Source organism: Acipenser ruthenus, chromosome 24 (genome assembly GCF_902713425.1).
Source record: "Acipenser ruthenus chromosome 24, fAciRut3.2 maternal haplotype, whole genome shotgun sequence".
NCBI lineage: Eukaryota > Metazoa > Chordata > Actinopteri > Acipenseriformes > Acipenseridae > Acipenser > Acipenser ruthenus.
In genome coordinates this window covers 24,764,729-24,788,712 of record NC_081212.1, presented here as the reverse complement: position 1 = coordinate 24,788,712, position 23,984 = coordinate 24,764,729, and the positions used below count along the sequence as shown (strand labels likewise).

General features: G+C 37.0%; 2 protein-coding genes across 9 annotated transcripts in view; one reads left to right on the top strand and one right to left on the bottom strand.

Moving 5' to 3' along the window:
* Window positions 1-13,342, bottom strand: part of LOC131696767 (AN1-type zinc finger protein 6-like) — a 19,547-nt gene extending 6,205 nt beyond the window's left edge. Inside the window, exon 1 of one of the 8 annotated variants that reach the window (XM_058998907.1) lies at window positions 13,205-13,342. The gene's annotated coding sequence lies outside the window, so the exon portion shown is untranslated. The other 7 variants (XM_058998911.1, XM_058998910.1, XM_058998905.1 and 4 more) reach the window with 7 other exon arrangements.
* On the top strand, window positions 12,336-23,984 carry LOC131700590 (5-formyltetrahydrofolate cyclo-ligase-like). Its single transcript, XM_058998913.1, has 3 exons — window positions 12,336-12,681; window positions 16,076-16,337; window positions 23,128-23,984. Exons 1-3 carry the CDS (start codon window positions 12,571-12,573, stop codon window positions 23,349-23,351), a joined length of 597 nt encoding a protein of 198 aa, XP_058854896.1. The 5' UTR covers window positions 12,336-12,570; the 3' UTR covers window positions 23,352-23,984.

Genomic DNA, 23,984 nt, shown 5'->3' with positions numbered 1-23,984 from the left:
TAACATGGCATTTTGCGACAATGTATAACTTTTGAACAATGCGCATTGATTAAATGCTGCAAGCTAGTCTGGAAAATTCACTTTTGAAATAAAGTTTCAACAGTACTGTAAGGTAGCAGGCAAACCGGACTCGGACCACTGTTGAGCAGGTGGTGTTCACAAGGAGGAGGGGGTACTCACAAGGACTGCTGAATCACTATCCTATTGTGTGCCTCTAACTCAGCCAGGGGTTCAAACAGCTGCGCTGGCATTCATTTCCTTCCAAGTCATGATTGTCAAAGAGCAGCATGTACTGTAGTGAGGACATTACATACCACAACAAGGACTCAATTACTTTCATAGTGCGAGAATTGAGACAATAAAAACAGATTTATAACACCTTCGGCCTTGAGCCACACGTTATTTAATGCCATCTGATGAAAATCACCCAGCAAAGTTAAGAGACTTGTTTGTTTTGTGTTTATTTATTTTTACATTTAGATCATTCATCTGCTCTTCCATTTGATCTCGTCCTACCGAAACTGCAAGCACACTTGCACACGCCAGCGTTCACATGGCCTGCCCTGTGACAGGCTTTCACTGCATCTCACTTCTTACTGGGGACATACTGCACACTAAAGCACTTATCCCATGACCACAGCTTTTCAGTTTAGGTCTATATTCAATGCAGAAAATCCGATCTGCAGGTTTTCAAAGCTTCACAGGTCTAAATTACATTGCAGAGAATAAAAATGAGAGAATTATTACTATGGGTTTACTGTTATGTATAAAACAAAAACAGCTTACACTAACACTTATAATTGATTACCAATGACAAATGTACACCAAGTCATATCCCTGGGTAAATATCCTTCCCTGCACTACACAGGCAGCTTAACTGTTTGACAAAGTTCTGTTTAAAATTATAACAAATATATGAAGATGTGAGAAAACATGCTGCAGTTGAAGAGAATTCTCACTAGTCTGACAGCAAAGATCTGAAGCACCACACTGTGACACCTAGTGCTGACTTAACAGTCCATCAATTAACAAACTGTCATGCAGGCAACTGAGGAATACAAAGTGTCTGGAAACCCACCTCAGAAACAGCTTTCACTACAATACAAATAAAAATACCTGCCTTTAAAAAGATGGAACCCTTGGGTTGTGACTAAACACCAGCCACAGTCTTTGTTTTGCATCTCTTAGAAGCGAGCTTCAGAGAAATTTAGGTACTCTTTTAAACTTTTGACACTGTTCCCAATGCAACCCAGTGCCAGATGTCCGCTCCACACAGTGATACATACGCATCCATCTGGCTTTGAGCTACTGTACAAAATATACAGTTGAGTATTGTGCAATGATTATCAAAATGTATCAGTCCTCAAACACACTAGCAGTGTAATGCCAAGATCCCCATAGCGGCAATACAGTCTGCTGTACAATGCAGCACTTGATTTCTTAACAGTAGCTCTTGGCACTCTGTTGGAGCTACTGAAGTTTTATTCTTCCTGTCCAATTATCAGATAAATGCAAGCGACTGAAAGAAAAATGGGGGCCTGCTGAAATGTCACCTTTTACTGTACACAGACATTCTGCATACTTGACAGGAAAATTACTTCTTGTAAGCCGAGCCATTTGTGACGCAATTAGCCACATGCTATACAGTATAACTGTGTTAATAGTGCATATCGAACTATATCTTCGCACTTCTGTACAGAGCTACGTAACTCGCAGTTACCACAGAAACTTCACGTGTAGCTGGTTAGGAGCTGCCACATCCTATAATACATCTGTAAATGTACCAGAAAATGAAAGACAGGCCTACAGTACAAAGTAGTTGACTTTCAATCACAATACAGCTATTTGTCATTTTCAGCATTACAATGGTTTACTAGTATTGCTCAATTGTGTTTATTAAATTTTTTTCAATTAAACTCAGTGAAAAGGTCTTAAGTCCAAATGTTCTACTGTACAACAGAAAATGAACACATGCATGTGTGGTTGATTTAGCTTCTATGAAGAGCAGGTGACTTCATTTGTGAAAATGTAACTAGTGCACACTAGTAAAACAAAACATTCTCACCAAATCTCTTGCCTCGAGTGTATATATAGTGAAACAGCCCGATACTGTAGCGTTAGTGATGCGTTAATAGGCAGTGGGCCATCTTAAACCAAAGACTGTCTCAGACATTGCTAAAAAGTAGACAAAATCAAATCGGTGTCAACTAATTTTGTCAGTAGTGAAGTAGGAGTTTGTTTACTCGACTTTCTAGGAATGTAAATATCTCACCTACCTTACAAATGTTTGCTTCAAGGTACAATCTGTGTGAACACAGAACAGTATTTCGAAAATAAAATTCTCAGGTGATATTTGGAAACTTTACATTCACCCTTAAGACCCCACAGGCCCTTTAATACAGCAAAATAATGTTTTTTTCTTGTTGTAGACGCACAATTAAAATAGTGTTCAACAGGATGATCTGACAGCCACCTAAAGGCAACTGTAGCATAAAACCAAAAACATGGCAAGGGTGAGAGAGTATAAAAGAGTGTATCAACCATTAAGACATCGTACTGGATGCATCTTCTCAACCTGCATGGGTGACGTATCGATTTACGTAAACAGACTAACATTACTTTTCGTCCAAGTTTGTTAAATACAGCAAGAATAGCACAAGGAGATATATTATCAACCCTTCCAATCTCAGTCAGAACAGCTGGTATGTATGTTGCAGTTTGAAAAAGGAAAGAAGATTACGCCTTTAAACGTCTCATTAAAATTTCCAGGTCCATAGTGAGACGAGAGATGTCAGATCAAGGTTATTAATGTCTTTTAACAGCCAAGGACCAGGTTTTTCAGCTTTGTGTCTCAAAACTGCTCCAATTGCCTCCCCATTGTACACAGTTTAATTATTTTCACTGGGAAACATGAAATGTGCTCACTAGAACAAACTGCACACAAAATGTCAAGATGTTTGATCTCTGGTCTGATGTACAGGTATTTAAAAATTTAAATGTGGATGATATGGAGCTTTTTTTTATTTGAATTTACCTATAACAGTCAGTACAGCCAGTGTTTCCAGCAGTAGCTTTCCTTGCTACTGAACAACAAAATGCAGTTACTGAGTAGTAGGCTAAATATAGAAGGCACTGTTGCCTATTGTCGCAGAACACATCAAATGGATAGGAATTGACCTATTAGTGTGTATTCTTTTTTGCCTGTGGTTTTCTTGACAGCCACCTACATCGTACAGTACCTGCTGCTAAAAACAGACACTGAAGTATCTAGGCTACAGTATATACATATATGCCTTTGTTAGTCTTTCCAATCAAGTCAAAGCTACAGTAGCACCACCCTTGGGATCATGTTCATTTTTGGGAGTCAAGCAGCTACCTGCTGTACAACCTACTTAGCAAATTGTCCATAACTAAGCCTGCAAAAGGTCACAAGTTAACAGCACATTAATATTCTCTATCTGTGAAACCGAGTGCAGACAGATACCTACAGTATTTACTCAGCATTGAGGTTTATAATAGGAATTGTTAAATGAGGAAACATCCACCAATACTGAATTTACCATGGCAACACATTTTAAAAGGAGACACATGGTTTTGTTTCACAAACTAGCTTCCAAAACATTTGTAGTGAGCAAAAATGTGCCTAGTTCCTGCAGCCTGCACATTTATACAAGAGTCAATCATAAACTAATTTTGCCACCATAACACGTAATCATACATACTGTACTGGATAACAAAAAGAATAAGAAAATGCAACTTTAACCAGCAATTGGTTTTACAATGAAAACAGTATTATGTAACTTGTTATGAAAATCTGACAATTACATTCTACACACGTAACTGTATTATCCAAAGCTTTTAGATTATGGTTTAGGTTTACAAAGCAAAGACTTGAGATGTCCACACACATTGTAAACCACATATCTTGACCAACATAAAGGTTTAAATAAAGATGTTGTCCCACCTGGCTTTTTATAGCCCGGTTTCTGCAATCCTGTACACTCTGCAGGGTGGAAGGAACTGGCACTGCTCATTCATGAAGTATCTTAAGATTGATGAAGAGTATTTTCACACTGCATGATGTTCTCCAGTCTTTGTGTTTACTACTGAGTTTACCACACAGCTAAAGCTGCTTGCGTTGTTTAACAAAGGTCAGGTTCCTCAAACTCCTGTCTCCCGATTAAATAATATTATTAACTGAGGATAGTTCTGAAACCCAGGACTGGGTTTCTAATCTTGCGTTACAGTGCTGGGTATGCAACACTATAATTATGTGACAAACAGATTGTAGTGTACAGGGTGGTGGGTGGACGTGGGCAAAAAGCAGCAGTTCATTAGTATTGTAATGTTTTGCAGAAGAGCTCATAATTCAGAAACACACACGTTATGTGGTTGAATGTATGAATGAATGGACCATATACTGCACAAAAGTTAGAACAGATACAGCTGTCGTGCTCGTAAAACATTTCTGACGTCAGCGTTTTGAATACAAATCCCCACAGACTGCTAACTAAATGTTTTATCAGAAAGAATCCCCCACACACTTCCTATACAAACTTGTTTAAAATTCTAAATTGTAAATACAGTACACGATTATATAAAACAGACTTCCTCTTTGCAGGAATGTTTTCCATTCGTTGAAATGAATTACAACCCCCAGATCAGAAGCTGTAGCTAGTAACATTGATACTAGTTTTAGTTTAAAATGAAATGGCTTATTTAGACTTACCCAATTATAAGATAGACGATTTTCCATATTTGATCCCACGGGGAATATACACCCAAAAGCAAACTATAATATACATCTCATTACGAAGGACCGAAATAATTATATATATAAAAAATATCTATCTAGATCATACTGATCAATCGCCTAAGAAGTACAGCACTGCTGTGCTGAAACAAACGAATTCAAAACTGTTTGAAATGCTAGCAGTTACTTACCCGGCCCCTCTGTATTCATTCTAGGCGATTAAAACATAAAAATGTAAAGCCAGACCCAAGACAAGCCTAAATCCCTAAACATCATTTTATTTCCTGTCTAAAAACAGTGTCCTTTTGTTCTAACTCGCTGGATCATTTAACATTCTGCCAACCCCTTGAAAACAAAGACATTACTTATTTTAAAAGGTCTCGTTGTACTGGCATGTTCCCACGACCATACGATTAAAATTCGTAATTAAATATCGAACCTACCTACAAATTCTTCCCCAAATTTCCCCTTCTACTCCTCTTTGATTCTCTACCAAATTCAACTCGCTTACAAACCAAAAAACCCTTCAATCTAACTTACTATTAAAAAAACACGCCTCCAAGTCTGTGGTTTGCCAACGTTGCTAAAAAAATCCGCCCATGTCGTTTGGGGTTGACGAACACACACGTCAATCATTGTTATGAACTTTTCATCTATCAGGTTAGGTTGAGGCAGCGTTTTTTTTTTTTTTTTTTTTTAAAGGACTTGGATTTGCAACATTTAAAGTTACAGTATGTTATTTATTATATTGGGAAGTTTTTTTTTTGTTTTTGTTTTTTTTAAACAAAGGATTAACCTTGTGAAAGAAATACGTGTTTGATGCCAGCGTTACACAATAGCCTGCTTTCACTGGTTATTTTCCAGCGACCCTTAATTCCATTAGAAGTATTAAAGTCACAATTCAGTTGAATAGATCATAGAAAAGCTAGCTTTGTTATGAGGGTTTATGCTTGGGAAACGTTTGAACTGAAAGTTGAATATCACGGTTTCCCTCTATGGGTTTAACATTAGTACAGATGTATTAAAAGGAAACTTCCTCTCCCAAAGACTGGTAACAAAGTTCAGGGTCTATCGTTTATGACTTTTTAATGAAACATTCATCTAACCATTATAATAAGAGTAGACTTATTTTCTTTATTATTATTTATTCATCCTGTCTTTTCACTTGTTCGAGACAGGATGCAAAGCCGGTTTACACATATCTCGAAAGGATGTAAAGCCGATTTACACAAGCCTGTCCAACTGGTGCAGCCCAGTACTTGTGCAGTCATCTACAGATGTCCTCCCCAGTGTACATGATGGCAGAGTTATCATGCAGCACCTTCTAAGGCAATTCCGAGGAATTACATGAGATGGCAAACCAAACAGAAAACGAGGCAGGGTCATACTTAGAAGTGAAAAACATCCTAGGGCATTGTCTGTGTTGACTGAACTACTAAAAAAAAAGAAGAAAGACAAGCAATAGGAAGTAATTTTGATAAAATCACAATGTTTAAAAACAAGACACACATGAGTTTGTGTAAAAACTACCGTGAAAAAAACTCACAACACCGTTTGAACTAAACTAAGCAAGCGTTACACTAACCGTGGTGTACCAGAAACAAAAACTACGTCGCTCAAACTAACGCCGGCACATTAAGTTAAGATTCATCCCATACATAATTTTGCAAAGGAACGCTGACAATTTCTAAACTATAAAAACCCAATTTTGAGACACCTTTTTTTCAAAGTTCCAAACGATCAATTAAATTGGTTCAAAAGCAATTAAACACTCTACTTACCCGCTATGCCTAAGGTAACGAACGTGGGCGACCTAACCTTACAAAACCACAAAGTGAAAATACTTTATGCCTTTCTCTCTCGCAACACCCACCCTAATCTGTCTGGTACTTTCTCCCCCCCTTGTTAACCTTGTCGGCGACGTCATAAACAAGTGGGGGAGGAGAGCTGATTGGCCAGAAACCTACGTTCCAATTACAAGTTACTATCAGCTATCGGTTTACTATTTGCGTTTTAATATAATATACTATTATTTTTACAAAAAACACATACAATATTAAATGCTATATTAAGTGTCAGAGCACAGAGAAGTATATTAATACAAGTATTCTCGCATTTTTAATATTGCGTAATGTTTTGATACGTGTAGCATCGTCAGTGTTCCGTGTTGAGTAAAATTCTTTGGGTGAAGTTTAAAGCAGTCTGTCCCCATTCTCATTTACCGGTAGTTTAAAAGCGTAAAACAAACCATAAAACGATGGTCACTGGCTATTGTTTAGCTTTGTGTTTTATCTAAAACGCTTTTTTGTGTTGTGTTCTTAGCTATCCCAGGACCTGTCATACGTACATTGCATTTACTTACAGTGCAAACGTCGAAAGGTAAAATACACACATTAGAAATACTATTTTGACAACGAAATCTTATTATGGAAATGTTTAGTTAGCAGAAGAACACACTGCCCTGAAGTAATCTTCTAAAATGTACAGTAGGTACTGGAGAAGCTTGTGTGTTAAATAATAAAACTTGCATGTGTCTCTTTCCCAAGTTAAATACATTTCTATCACACAAATGCTCCCAGCAAATGCCTGCATGTGTCTACTTTTTAAGTCTAAAGGTAAAGGCAACATTTCAGAGAGGAATCAAATAACTTTAACAGTAATCATTTAGACTTTACTGCTTCTTTCAGCAACACTTTCAGCTTAGGAAAGGGGAAGTTGGATACTGGAAATAATTATTTTAAAAGCTTGCTGTTTAATGTTAAACTACTGCAGTGATTGATTGTGAAATTACACTTCACACAGTGTCCCTGAGTAACACACATCTCACACAGCACTTTGAGTGGCAAGAAAAACATTCAGAAAATAGCTGAACCCTTTAGCATGTGCGTGTCATGAGGGTAAACACTTTGGCTGTAGCTATAGTACTTTTGAAAACAATAGTCTGTTCTTTATCATGCACATTGTGAATCGTTTCTGTCTCAGAAAAGCATGTCTCGTGTGTATAGTAGAACAACAAGTTCAGAAAGTTATTTGGCCATCAAACACAACTGGCATCTACTGGCATTACAGTAGGTAGCTGTTTTACACAGGTCAAGAGAACACATTGTAAAAAGCAGAATCTGCAGACATTTGTTAAAAACTTTACACCAAACCCCAAAACCAAATCAATAGGGATGATTTATTAATAGAGATGGTCATATACTGTACTGTGGGCCATTATATATAGCCCCTGCAATAACTGACATTTATCCATTTATTTTTTCTTTACTTTAAATGAACAGAGTTAAATATTTCCAATCTAAACATAATGAACACCTTTTTGAACTATTCCACAAGGTGGCACCTTTTAAACTAACTACAAAGCCTATATTGACATTATATTTAACATCAGCAGTGTTGTCAAACCACCTGGTTTTTCCAAAACTATTCCAGTGAACAGATTCAGTTAAACTGATATAGGGCCTAATTTACCTAATTAATTCAACTAAACTATTTCAAAGGTGAAAGACAAAACACAACCATAATCTGACAAAATGCTAGCAAGCACACAATAGAGTCAGCCCTATTATTTAGCTAAAATTTACTTCTGACTGTATTGTGTTTTTGCTGTGCTTTTATTGAACTAAGATTTACCGGTAATTATAATCTTAGGTTTACATCCATGTAGGTTTCCTGCTGATTGTAATGGCACCCCATCTATTACCTTTATAAATTGCAGCCGAAGGTCCCCTCCCAGGTCTCAAAGCTGCTTGCATTTGTGTACACTGCATACTTTCAATGAAGTTCATTATCTTGTGTGCAACAACATAGAGTCAAGGCCTCAAAGTTGTTGTGAAAAGCAATACCAAGATAACAGATCACTGAAAATATGATTCTTTCTGGTAACACATTTCCAGTTACAGTGCTATTCTATCACAGTAGCAGCACCTGTGCTAGAATCTGGTCTATACAGAATATCAACTTGATTGTACTTGGTGGTGGCATTGGAATGACACAATGCAACCCATCCATGATCACCTTATCAGGTTCTGCCTGGGTGCAAGGTTTACTATGTATGTCACAGACTATAAAAGTCATCTTTAGCCATGGATTCTCTCTGTCTGTTTTTGTCCATCACTCTCTCACACCAAAAACATACACAACACACAACATTTTTCTTTATAAAAGCACAGTATTATTTACATTTAGTCTCTCTTTAATAAGCTTGTCAGGGGGTGGGGAGTTGGAATTGTCAAGTACTCTTTCAATTACAACTCCGCATGATAGCTACAGATATATTTTTCATTTAGCCCAGGATTATCTGAGGTACATGCTGCAGGTGTTATCAGTACAGCCAGCTCCAGATCACGTAGCAGGGAGACTTTGAGTTACTATTTTATATTACCAACGGTGCTATGAGGCTCAAATCAGAATGCACTTAGCTCATCTTCATCTTTCCACTGTTCCAAATGCCCTTCTATACTTTGGAGTTTAATGGAAGGGCTTCTTAATAAACTGAACTGGGGAAGGGTTATTATGGTTTTGGTTCAGGAGGTATCCTGGCTAGAATACTCTCTGTAAGAGGAGTGGTAACTGCTGTGCAAGGGGCACAGACAATTTCAGAATGCATTGCAGATTACCTGCATACGAACACTGCAAACTGGATCGATAACAATGGTGGTTGGGTAAGTTTGACTTTCTTTGATGACCCTTGGTGTCTTACGCCAAAGAATAAATAAAAAAAGAAGCATATATATATATATATATATATGTATATATATATATATATATATATATAGAGAGAGAGAGAGAGAGAGAGAGAGAGAGAGAGAGAGAGAGAGAGAGAGAGAGAGAGAGAGAGAGAGAGAGAGAGAGAGAGAGAGAGAGAGAGAGAGAGAGAGAGAGAGAGAGAGAGAGAGAGAGAGAGAGACATATACAACAATTAGTTTGCTGCTATGTCCTATCCTGTACTAGTCTCATTCATTACACTTGTATACACGCTTCATCTTATACATGCATGTTTTTTTTCAGGCGTGAGGATTTCACCACATTCCTACTCCGGGCATATCACTTGGCACGAAGGACATGTTTGCTGTCACTGGCATTTTTTGTTTAGTACTCTTCCTGAAAAATCTACAATAACTGGAAACACCAGACAGTTATTCAGCCTTCAATGGAACTACAATTACAAATCATATACATACACTTAATCCAAAAAACCAATTAAAAAATCCCACTGGTGACTGATCCCCAGTGTTGGGGAGTAATGCATTACATGTCACATATCTCATCTGATTATATTCTTCAGTAATCTTGTAACTGTAATAGTTCCTTTTTTTCAGACAGGTAACCAAATGTGATACTGCATTATTTTTTATGTGAAAAACAACTTTAAAAAAAGGACTATGGCTAATGCATAAAATCAGAAAGCATGTCAACAGTGCAAGTCAAACCTCACATGTCACATGAACCTGCTTTATAAATCATCAGAGGAGAACAAGTGGGTTCAATAGCTGGATCTTCAAAGAATATTTCAAGCTGTAGTCTGACCAAACCGAAAAAAAAGAGAGATATCTGTAAAATGTTAACTGTGCCTGCAAAGTAACTGCTTGTGCTGAAACCAGTTCCAATTTTCTTTAAGTAACTTGTAACTGTGAAAGGTTCCAACATTGCTGATCACCTGTGCGTTTGTATTACATTTATGCAAAAAGCGAAAGTTTCTTAAACATAATGATCAGAAGTCGTCAGGTAGACAATTTCACTTACAAAGAGGAATATTGTATTTAGATTTATACAAAACGTATGTTTGGCCTTTTCACCCAAATTATTTCTCTTATTGTACTTCTTGCCAAAAAGGTTTTACAATTGGTTTCCTGGCCCCATTAGTAGCCTCATTCTTTGGGTTACAGTATATCCTGTGCACAGTTTAGCTTGGTTTTGCTGAAAAAGCAGGGTTTGTTGACAATGACACTGGGAGGGATTGGATACACTTTTAAACGAGGTAAAGTAAAATTGATATGATGAAGTCTGTTTAATTGAAGAAACAGCTGATGTTAACAGGAATGTTCAACCTTAAGAGGAAATCCTGTGTCTGAGGTAGGGTTGGACGACAATGACATTTTCAGTTATCAATTATCGGCTGTAAATTATCACGATAATCATGATTATCGGCTGAAAAAATAACATATGTAAAATGTTTTGGAATTTACCACATTTAAAGCTATATATACTTGAGCAATATGACAACTGCCTCTACGAGTTTAGAAGAAATAAAACTAGACAATTTTCAAAAAGACCAGCATTTTTAATAAAAGTTATGAAACAATGGTTGGTTACAAAAAAGCACAAATAATATAACCAAATGTTTGTTTGGTAGCTTTTCAACTTTTGAAATATAGGCTACTTATTAAAAAAAAAGTGTTTAAAAAAAAACAAACAAATTATAAATTGCGATTAAAAATATCAGCTTTTCCATACTACCTACAGACGGGCTTATTACCTTGCGGATCACTTTCTGTAACTCCAAAAAACTGCCACACAGGACTGATGCTGATTCTTTTTTCTAAAATATTTTCGGAAGGTTTGGTAGTTTCTGCAGTTGCCATCGTCATTAGCTCAAACGTTTGCCTTTACTCGGTGAATCTTACGTCACATGTTACAACTTCCCACTACGCAGCGCGCACAGATCATGTGTTGCGCCTCACGCAGACAGTTAAGTCCTGTCTTAATGCTTCAATGCAGAGTCACTGTTACACACAAGCATATCATAGTGGGTAACGGACGATAAAATGATTATCGATAATTATTTTTCAACGCAATACAATTATCGATAATATCACGATAATCGATTATTGTTCCAACCCTAGTCTGAGGTGAGGATGTACTATAGATAGGTGGAGAGTAAACTATGAGTAGGTTTGTAAAATACCCAAACTCGGTTTCTTTTGTTTGTGGGGGATTTTGACTGGTGCATGATTTAAATGGTTGATTTGGTTTGTACAGGTTTATTTTACACATAGGCTTTACTATGTTACAGTACTTACAGTACATAGGCTCTCTTTTTTTCTATTAGTGCCCAGGCCACACTATATAGGGTATATGCACATGTATCACCCCAAACCAGTATAAGAAATGACAGTAATATAACTGACATAATCCTAATATCCCAATATGTTGATACTTACCATAGGATATAAACAGTTATATGTAACTGTTAAATTATATAGATAGATTACATATAGATCAACCTCTTGACCCTCAATAACTTGTAAAAAAGAATGTCCTTACCAAGTTATCATCATCACCGAAGAGACTTGTTGATTTCAATTTTCAAAACAAAACTGAAAACGTGTTTAAGCCCCAAGTGCCTATCCTTTATGTAATCTGACCAATTATTTTCTGATTCAGAAAAGTACACATCTTCCTAAAATATTCTTTCCACTTCTAAGACTAGAAAGCCCCCCGTGCTTCACAGAATTCACTGACTAATAATGTGCATATTGTTTCTAATTGTGCCATACTCGTGGATTGTTCTTAACCTAATGAGTTAAGAGGGGCTTCAGTCCTCCTACTGTGTTTTTTATTTTTAATAATTAACAACACGTTGACGTTTCGTAATCGCTAGTCTTTTTTTCAATTACAAGGTCGGTTCTGCTCAGCTGCAGAAATATTTTTAGCCAGTAACTTGAAGCCGAAGAACTTGAGTCGGATTCGATTTGTCTGCTCTGTCGTACAAACAGCAGCGAGGGGAACTCAAAGACTGAGCCCTGGCTTCGGACGGGCTGAGCGGGTTGTTTGCAGAAGAGCGCTGTGACAGAGAGGCTGGGCGCAGCAGCAGCATGGCAGCCCTCAGAGCCGCAAAACAAGCACTGCGAACAGAATTAAAGAAGAGGATATCTCAGCTGAGCGACCAAGAGAAACTCCGACAGTCTCATATCGTTACTCAGAAGGTAAAGATATAAAACGCATAAATTAAGTGAAAACTTAGTGTTTGAAAACGACAGGCCCAACATTTACACGCGTATGTATAACGTGCTTGTATTTATAGAGGGGGCAAGAAGCCAAGACAAACATGTTACATTTCGTTTTGCAAAAAGGTACAAACCTGACACTCGTATTGTCTGCTCAAACTGGTCAACTGCTTTGCAAATATGAGCGGATATCGCAGGCAAAATAAAATAAAAATAAAAAAATACATTGAACTACAACCTTTTTAATTGATGCTGTGAATTTGGAGTTGTAGATAACTGCGCATGTCCTCGTCCTTCCAGCAGGCGTGTGTTCAGAAAAAAAAAAAAAAAAAAAACTTCCAGGCGACTTAACTGCTATACATTATATTTGCATTATTAAAATAGCATTGCAGTATTAAATCATAATTTATCTTTGCTGCACTAGCACTATAGAGTTTTTTTTTTTTGTACACTCCTATTTTGTGACGTTATAATATTTTTGCCACCACGCTCATTTTCTTACCTGGCATCGTTTTCAAAGCTGTCTCCTATCCTGTCTCCCCTCTGCACGACCCCCACCTTGCAGCTAGCTGGGTAGTGCAAAAATCCTGTGTACCAACCAGTGCTTAATCTGTAAATCGGGAGGTCCCGGAACACATAGTCAGCGCGAGAGGGGGGGGGGGGTTCCGGGGGGCTCTGAGGTACCGGGACGCATGAGAGAAAAGTGACAAACACAATGTAGGCAGACAATGTAACTATAACCTGTGTTAAGGTGTCATCTTTAGGCTTGGCTACAATGCTTGATGCCGCTAAATGGGCCATGGTTCGGGCATGTTCAAAAACTTTTTTTTCTGAGGGCTCTTTGTTGTTTTTTTTACGTCGGAGGCAGAGGACGTTACTGTACATTCCACCCACTCTTTTCCTAGTTTCATCCCTCCCTATGATTAATACTTCTAAGTCATCTTGAGTAAAGTCAGCCAAATTACTAAATAATATTATTATTATTAATAATAATAATAATAATAATAATAATTGAGATATACACCTCATTTCCAAAATAAATAAATACAAACATCTACTGGTATTGTAACGTTATTGTACCCAAGGCATAATTATATAACTTGTGATTACATATTTGACCTTGAGGAATGAATGTATTTTATACATGACGATTTACAACTACGGTTAAATATTTTATCATTTAATAATGACGGCGATTCTCCTCAGTCCACAAGGTGACACGTAGTATCAGCTCTGATACAACAACCTTTTAAGATGATATTGCACATTCTAATGGATGACGTTCTTAAACGTCTATTATATTTTACACGCACATTAAATATGCATTTTCTAAATGTTATTTTACTGTGTTAAACACTAAAAAATACTAAATATATACACGTTTAAACTTTGTTTTTATAAAATATACATGTTGCGTTTATGGGTGTGCTTCAACGTGTGATTGATTACATGACTAATCCCAAAGGTTTACTGGATAGAAGACGAATTGGGCAAACAGCGTTTTGCTATGTGCTGAATAAATACCACGGATTAGTGCCATAAATACCACTCGTTCGAGCCTCTCTTTTTTGTTGTAAAAAATAATGGGTGACTCCAAATGTATAGAAAAAAAAACACATAAGAAATGCAATTGACTATTTTTTAAAAAAAATTAAATTAAATTAGATTAGATTAGATTGATACTGATGGCTAAACAATGCTAATGGTTCAAACTGTTATGTTATCTCCAGTATTCTAAATATATATTATTATTTTTTTGTTAAACTATATTTAATTTAATGTTTATGAACCAAGTCAACCAAATATAGATTCTCCCTAGCTTCTGTGATGTGCAGTTTGTGAACCACTCGTTCTTTCCGGTTCAAATAAAACCTACGTAAACAATCTTAATGCGGTCTACATTGATTGGTTTTGTGTCATTGAATCAGTGAATCAAATGAACGAAATGAATCGATTCACCAAACTGAACTGAATCAAATGAATCGAGACACTAAAAAGAATCGAACTGCCCATCACTAGTCCTCCCCGACCCCGGCCCCCTGTCCCGCCGAGTCAGACTCACTAGTAGGCTAACTAGCTAGTGGAGGACGTGCCGGTGGTGATGCTGAACTGGCGGGATTAGCAGCGCAGACAGCGCTGCTAGCTAAGGCATCGCCATCAGGAGCAGTTTTCCCCCTCATTTTTGATTTGGCTTTCCTTTCCCCTCGACGCGTTTCAAATTCAGTAGCGACGACTAGCCTAGGCTACGTGACGTGATCACGTAGGAATCTCTCACTAGCTGACCACCGCTGTTTCAAGATCAGTTACTTACCTCGCCAGCCCGCCCCATAACCTCTATGTACAAATAAGAGAGCAGGTCTGGAATCGGTGTGGCAGGATAGGATGCGCTTTTACTGGGGGACGGGAGAAATAATGAGGAGGCAGAGGCAACTTTAACTCTGATCGCTTTTATTAGAATGTTTACAGTGCAAACAGTGGAAAAAAATAATAAATCATGCCGCGAGAGGTACCGGATCCGAGCAAATTAGGTGCTGGAACAAAAAAAGTAAAATCTGATAGGTGCCGGATCCTGTTCCGGCAGGATCCGGCTCAAATTAAGCACTGGTACCAACTAATACCCAATCGCATCAAAACAAAAGCTGTCTCTCCTCTATAAACTGGGGAACAGAGTAGAAGTTGACAAATTGTTCTAGCTGGTGAGCAAGTCTAGCATGGAGCAAATTGTGTGTCTGTGGTGTTCTGAGTTCATACACAACAGGCAGATAAGCTTGTGTGTGTGTGTGTGTTTTAAACCTAGTGAGGAACAATTTTTCCATTGCGTATTTTCTTCAAGTAGAATAATGTAGACTGCATTTCAAAATCCGGAAGTGCATGCTCCTTTGTGTAACAAGTCAGTCTAATAAAGTTCTAATTTAGAGCTAGAATTTAGCCATCGGCTGTCCGCTTGTATTCTGACTGGCCTAGACGCTACACTTTTAATATAGCTTTTAAAGCAGCTCAGGGAAAGTATTTAAACTGAAACTTTAAAAGAAAAAAGTAATATATTTTTGCAATCTATATATATGTATATATATATATATATATATATATATATATATATATATATATATATATATATATATATAATATATTTATATATATATATATATATATATATATATATGTGTGTATATGTATATATATATATATATATATATATATATATATATGTATGTATGTGTGTTTACCACATCAACACACCATATCATTGATGTGGTAAGCTTACTTTCTAATCACCCTATCTGTCTATCTGTATCTATCTATCTATCTCTATCTATCTATCTATCTATCTATCTATAAAATATCTCTTTATTTAACTCTTTTTTTTTTGCAGCTCATCAAGCACCCGAAGTATCAGCGTTGTCAAAGGATCGCTGTCTTTTTAAGCATGCATGATGAGGTTCAGACTGAGGAGATCATTGAGGACATCTTCCAGAAAGGCAAAGTGTGTTTTATCCCCAAATACCAGAAAAAAAGCCACCACATGGACATGGTGAAGCTGACTGCAGCCAGCGAGATCCACGCCCTGCCCCTGACCTCCTGGAATATCCCCCAGCCCTCTGAGGAGGAGCACCGAGAGGAGGCCTTGGATACAGGTTGGTCCAGCCAGCTAGATTACGTTTGAAAAAAGTAGACGCTAGGAAGATCTCTTTAAAAAATGAAAACTTCTGAGGGAGACAAAAAGGCTGAGTAATACTTTTATTATATATCGTACTATTGCAATATCTTTTAAACAGTACGTTTCTTTCTGCAAGGATTTCAGACGATGTTAAAACTAATTTGAATGTATTGGTAGAGGGCTATTTGCTGAAATGTGTGCCACCTTTGCAGGCAATCCCTCTCGGACAAACAAAATAGCATATTAGGTAGACTTTTTAATTGGGATTTAAAAGGTAGCAGGCGGTAATGCTTTTGTTTGTCTTGTTTTTTTCTTTTTTGCATTGTCAACCTTTACCAGTTACTTCAATTATAAAGGTATCTCTGCTCATGGCAACAGCAACCAGCTGCCACAAAATTGAATTTGTTTTTCCAGTAACATTTCCATATGCTTCCCTTTCTGCATTTCTTGTGTTCTGAAATTTTATTGACATAAAACTACTGTCAAAAACAACCCAGTGGTGACACCTTGTGGAGGGAAAGTACAAATGCAGGAGTTTCTTTGTTGCTTCCAGCTAATGCACAGCGTTAGGGGGCACTGTGTTGTTGGATTCGAGCCATACTTCTTAGGCAGCATTCACACTGGGTCCGTTTCAAATGGTGTGAACACATCCTTAGTGGAGATTATAAATCCAGTGGCACCATTTTACACATTTAATTTTAAAAGGTATATTCTGAAAATGAGATATATTGCAGTGTAATTTACTGTATATTTCACCACTGAGCAGTGGCGACCACAAAAATCAAAAAAGAGTGGATGGGGAATTGAGCTGTACAGACTATTTAAAAAGATGAACACTTAAGGGCAAACCCTATATGTGGTTGAAAAGATGCTGCCTTGATCCATTATTAAAGAGATGTCAAAAGGGCTACCTGGCTCTCCATCGTTTTCTACAACCAGGACAGCTGCCATAGACGTGATTTCCAAGGGGACACTCTGCTTGTAATTATAGCTGGGCTAAGCTACAAGGAGGTGAATTGACTTGGCGCAGGGAGTCCATTCCTAAACTCCAACCGACACACATACTGCCTCCTTACATAACACTAATGCTGGATGGAATTGATTTTGCACATTTAAACCAGTACAGAATTTAAACCAAGAAGAAAAATCAATGGTTGCAGTTTGTCCGTCTTTGTTTCTTGCTACCAGAAGTTCTTTTTGTAACAACAATAACAAATACTTAAACTATATATATATATATATATATATATATATATATATATATATATATATATATATATATATATATATAATATAATATAATTTTATTTTATTGTTTATTTAGCAGATGCCTTTATCCAAGGCGACTTACAGAGACTAGGTAGTGTGAACTATGCATCAGCTGCAGAGTCACTTACAATTACGTCTCCCCCGAAAGACGGAGCACAAGGAGGTTAAGTGACTTGCTCAGGGTCACACAATGAGTCAGTGGCTGAGGAGGGATTTGAACCAGGGACCACCTGGTTACAAGCATATATATATAAAAATTAATTAATTAAAAAAAAATCTTCACCCCAGTGGTCATATCCTTGTACATGTCAGGGCTCATGTGGGCACACACTGCCTGTTAATAAATGTTTATTACTCTAGGATAGTAATAAATGTTTCAATCCTTAGTTTCCTATGGTCACTTAAGCACTTAAGCGCTGTTCAGACACTAATGTTAACATACATCCATAACTTTAAATGCTCAATCATAGACCCAGCAAGAAAGTGTAGTCTAGGACACAGATATGATTGTTGCAATACACTGTTAGAGGGTTTAGCTACTGAAAGAATTCCATAAATCTTGCCTCCCATGCATTTCTATCCACTATGTAGGGTTTGCATGTGCAGTTATCAAACATAATAGTGCTCACGATACTGCTCACACTGTGCACTAATCAGCTGTAGATGGCACTGTATTACTATATATCCTTTTTTATTTTTTAAAGATTGTATGACTAAGCCCTTTCAACTGATGAAGTTAGGGAGTGCCAAAGCAATCTCCCCATTCACCAGCTCTAGCCATTGTTTTCTGGGTGACCTGCACACCAAGACACCGACATCTTACGTCCACCTGCCCAGCGATGACTCAAATTATATATCTCTAGGTTCAATTAAGGTGTCCGAGTTGGTTCTAAAATCCTAGCAGTGTCCTTGAGGTGCTGTTCTTGAGACGTTACTTTTTAAAAATATATAATTACTTGCCTGATGTGCAGAGCAAAGCTTGTGTCACAATGTATGCAGATAACACCGAAGCAAAAATTCCCTTTTTTTTTTCTTAAAATAATAAAACTAGCAAGAACTACTTGGAACATTAATTTTATTGGTCTCTCCTAAGTCATTTCTTTCTAATATTATCCCTGCAATATTTTTTTATGCTTCTAGAACTCCTCAGAGTTTTAAACCATCACTGATGAGACTCGGTTCAATTTTAACTCTTAAACTGGCTCTTTGCACAACAATTACAAACCTTCCAGCAGCTGTTGATTATAACGGCTCAAAACACATTTAGGTGAGGTATCCAAACTGAATATATAAACATAATTTGCATCTTTATCATGTAATCAAAGAAACTACAAAATGATATCTCGTCCATAATAGTAGCACAGTATTTCATATTGGATTTTTCAATTTGTCAGTTTTTTCGTTAAGTATATGGAAAACTACAGAGGTATGCAATTCAATATGTTAAACGTAACATTATTCAGCAGCTTTCTTTCGACTTTATGAAGCCAAATTAGTTCGTTCTGTAGGGTGATGCAAAACTTTTGGCCAGAGCTGTAGATGCCATGAAGCAGTTTCTTTTAAAAAGCCCCCTTATCTGAAAGTGATTAGCACTTTTTTTTGCAGTGTCATCTCGCAGAGGACAGAAGGGAAAGAAATCGGATGTGAAATTGATGCAGCTGAAGTCAGTGTAGGGAGACTGGGGTAGTGGCCCAAGCAGTGACAATGGTTAGCTTGGTCACAGATGGTGCTGTATCTGACTTTGAGAGCAATCCTTCTGCCGTTCAACTGTACTCTCATTTTCCATCCAAGTGAACACTTTACTTTTGTATGTATTTTTTTATAAATCGAGGTGGAACAGTATCATTAGATGTGTAATGAAGTGGTTGGAGCACAACCCGTTCCAGGAAGAATCACGTTTCTTGGTTCTTTTTCTGCTGACACTCCTGACCCATCAAACATTTCTGTTTTTTTTTTTTTTTTTTTTATCTTCCCAGAACCAGACTTCCGTAGCAACAAAACATCTGCTCACTAGTGTTGATTGCGGTACAGCTACTGTGCCAGCGATTAATTAAGGAGCCGTCTTCTTAAAGAGAAATACAGATATTTTATCCTGCTGCTAAAATTGCAAAGGTCAAGAGTGATTTGTGGATTGATGAAAAATATTTCACACTGACGCAAGGCAGTAACATGGATGAGTGGTCTGTTAAATGCTGAGCTGTTCCTTGCCTGCCTGTGGGTGTTGCTGACGAGAGCATTTACCACACAACATTATTTAGTCTTGCAATAACAAAACCAAGCTGTATCTCATTGTTTAGGGTCAACAATAAAAATAGGAATCTGGTCACTTAAGCTTCAGTGCAGGAATGTGCACAAACTCGTCTACCCTGATCTAAAGCAGAAATGTATTCACTTTTATCAATGATCGAAAGTGTGAATTATGTGATTCCTCTTCACAGCCATATTATATGCAGCAAGCAGGATTCCTACTGTTACATATTTATTTGTAATATGCATATTAACTCTCAGAAGATTTTAGAAATACAGCTAAACCAGTTTGTATTTCTAAAGAAAGTGGTGCAGAAGTTTAGGTTCAATGAGCTGCTTATTTCGGCAGTGCAACACCAGGAATTGCCATTTAAACTCGATCACTGTCCTAGGGCTAAAGATGTGTGCCATGCAGTGCATTAATGTGAATGCAAAATTGTAAAAAAAGGAAAGGTCTTAGTTTGAAATAAAACACATATTAAAAGCAAAGCATCACTGGTTTTATGCCATCCTACAGGGAACATTATTTTTTAAATAAATGCATTAATAGTTGCATGGAAGGGCTGCTGTGCTGCAAATGGAGGCATCAAGGCATTATTTGATTAACTAAAGTGAGGAATAGAGGAGAAAGGGAAGGATTGACAGTGACAGGCATAGAGTGCATTAAATGGATCATTCTGCTCTAAACAGGATAGTGTCCTTTTTGTCGGTAAGGTTTTAAAGAAAGTGGCCCCTTGCTGTTGCACTGTATGTAGAAACAAGCCCAGCATGAGTGCTTGGGAGCAGAAGAAAATCACAGCAAGCTTTTGACCTCACAATACCAAAGCTCTGAACATCATCAAAGAAAGCCTGAGAAACGCAAGTTCTGCTATTTACTCCTAAGAGGGCATCCTTGCACAATACATTTAGAATACCTTGGAACAGAATACTTTGTTATAACAGGTAGAATGCTGTTCTTAAAATTATCATGACTAAGCAAACTTCGCCCATTGTAAAACAGCTTGTCAACTGCATGTCCATTCAAAAGAATGTTTAATGGGTTCTGGAAGTTTGACAATGTTCCACACTGCTCCAACAATTATTATTATTATTATTATTATTATTATTATTATTATTATTATTATTATTATTATTATTATTATTATTATTTGTCTAATATTCTGGAAGCTCTAGTTCAAAGCTTGTAATTAGAGTGTCGAAATATTGAGTTTGTATAACCAAACAAATATCAGGCAGGGAACCCTCATTAAAATAATTGTGTTTTCTTTCCCTTCTCCTTGCAGATGCAACCATACGTGAGATGTTGTGATATATTGCAACTCCCTTCAGATTATGTGTTGAGTAGATAATATGGTTTTAATACAGAATCTTTGCTTTTACCCATGTACAGTATGACCAGCAAGCAGCTAACTGCTCTAGGTGTGTTACATGGTATCACATGGCGTAAGTTACATGTGCTCATTCCCAGTACTTTATGCACACGTTTTTGCAGTGTCAATGAAAGGAATGTGAGTGTTTGCATAATTATCTAATTGGTTTCAGCACAATCTGCACTATTTTTCCCCACCCTTCTAATTAGAAAGTGTCTGTGTTTGATCTTTAACATTGTAAATAAGGTTGTTTACTTAGAAATGAGTGTTTTAAACTTGCATGACTGTTACAAACTTGGGTCAGATTTATCTGGACAATTAAAAGCTGTTGCAATCGACACAAATGAGGTCTCTTTACCTATACTGGTCTCAAATCAACATGTATGTGGCTTATATCAGTATAAAGCTGCCCAGACAGCTTGAATACATGATCAGGTAAGAATTCAAGTTTAAGATTAATAATAATACCACCAAACTGTTGATTTTATAAAAAATCCATACGTAATGTTTCTGTAGAGGTTTCTAAATTATTTAAAGGCTTGAAATGCATGTTTGAGACCACTTAGTCTTCAAAATATTAAACGCCTCTTTACACTGAAAGCAAATCAATAAGGGCACTCCTGAGAGAGGCAGGATAGCTGAGTTTATATATATATATGTATATATGTATGTATATGTGTATAATTTTTTGGGGGGGGGATTTGCCCACAGTTAAAAAACAAATACATTTTGTCATTCAAAGCAAAGAGCTGAATGGTATACCATGAAGACAAATAACCACTATGTATGACAATGGCAAGAAATTAATTCTGACATCCACTGGGGGCAGATTGTTCCAGAAGGATAGGTTGATTGTTACAGTCTGGGGTACCAGCTGAACTTGGAGAGAAGATGTCTTTGACAGCCCTTTTGAGCTGGCAGGGTTTCTTAAAACATTTGAGTTTTAAAAAGTCAACCGGATGCGATTTATTGAAATAGAAAATTATATACAAAGTGAATCTAAACAGGAAGAAGAATTATTTCGTGAATATAACTGATATTTCAGAGTCATACCTAGTTGCTTTTAACTACCTTGAGAATAGGTGCTTCAGTTAAAACTTAGAAAGCCTTTGATGAAGACTTCCCATCGGAACATTTTGTCAAAATAAAAAGTGTTTCTTTATACTCCTTACATTAAACCAGTGAGTGCATATTAAAATGTGTATTTATTTAATTTGATGAGGTTTGCATATATAGTTTCAATTTTGATTATCTTTAAACCATGAAAGGGTCAGGCATTATTGAAAATAAGAGTGCCCATCCTTCCAGAGCTGCCTTGAATCTCATTTCAGTTGACTGGGCTTAATCAAGATTAAACATGTCTAAATAGTGGATAATCACTTTGGTCATTCACACTTGAAATTGAGTTGCAGGGATTGGGAGTGCAAAGTTAAAACATCATTAAAGGATGAATAATTATAAGACTAGTTCAAAGTGGCTTGTTGACCAGAAGGAGAAACAGTAGCATATTATTGCAGTTTACGTAACACAGTATCTACATGTAATTTAAGAGTAAAATCTGGCTCCGAAGAGAATGCACAGATATATTGTATGGGCAACATTTCCTCTATATCTCCTTCACCTATGATTTCAGATGGGATTTTAAGACAGCATAGATATGACTGGCCATGCCCCCAGGTATTGTGCATCCTTGCTGCCCAAGCACCTGCTCCATTCACTACTGTAGAGGAGTATTCAGTTCCAGAGATGATCATAGCCTCCCTGTGCAAGCTGTTTCATTCAGGCATTGGAGAGCATGTCCAGTAAAGCATTTTCAATGTGGGCTGATTGAGGGCAATTTTATTTTCTTAACCTTTTCTCCTTCTTTTGAACTCTGCACAGGAGGTCTTGATTTGATCCTCATGCCTGGCCTGGGATTTGACAAGAATGGGAACCGCCTGGGGCGTGGAAAGGGGTACTATGACACCTACCTGGGGCGCTGTATGAACCACCCCAAAGGGAAGCCATACACCATTGCTGTGGCTTTCAAGGAACAGATCTGCGATGCGATCCCAGTGGCCGACAATGACATCCAAGTTGATGAAATACTGTATGAATTCAAATAAACTGCCCACCAGGAAGAACAAAGCATGGTTCCAAGGATTCATCTGAAACCCAGCGGCGTCCCAGCCTCCTTTAATTGGCTCCTTTCCTTTACTTCAAATGTGCCTTGTCCAATTTAATAAGCCTGTTTTAAATGAAAAGTACACACGTAACCATGGAGACCTTCGTGTTGAAGCGAAAACCTCAGATGACCTTAAATACAGGGCTTGTATACTGTAAAAAAAAAAATTATATATATATATATATATATATATATATATATATATATATATATATATATATATATGAATGTTAAGCTTACTGTTTTGAATATTATAATTAATGAAACTGTTGAAATGAAGACAATTGCTGCCCAGTTTAAACTACTCTGTCTTGTTCAGTTTAATTTAACTGAGGTTTGTCAGTGAAGGTAATCATTTTGAATTGTTAACTTTTACATTGAATTCGGTGTAGTTTTGCAGTGTGCAGTATATTAAGCCAAAGGTCTATCCGTCATCAGACTACAAGAAAAACATAATTTGGTAAAGCAAGGTTCTACTTGTTCAATTCTTTCACTAACATTTTTTTAACAAAGTCAAGGTCGCTAAAAAATGCAAATGAATGTTTTATGAGAATAAATATTTTTCATGACACTA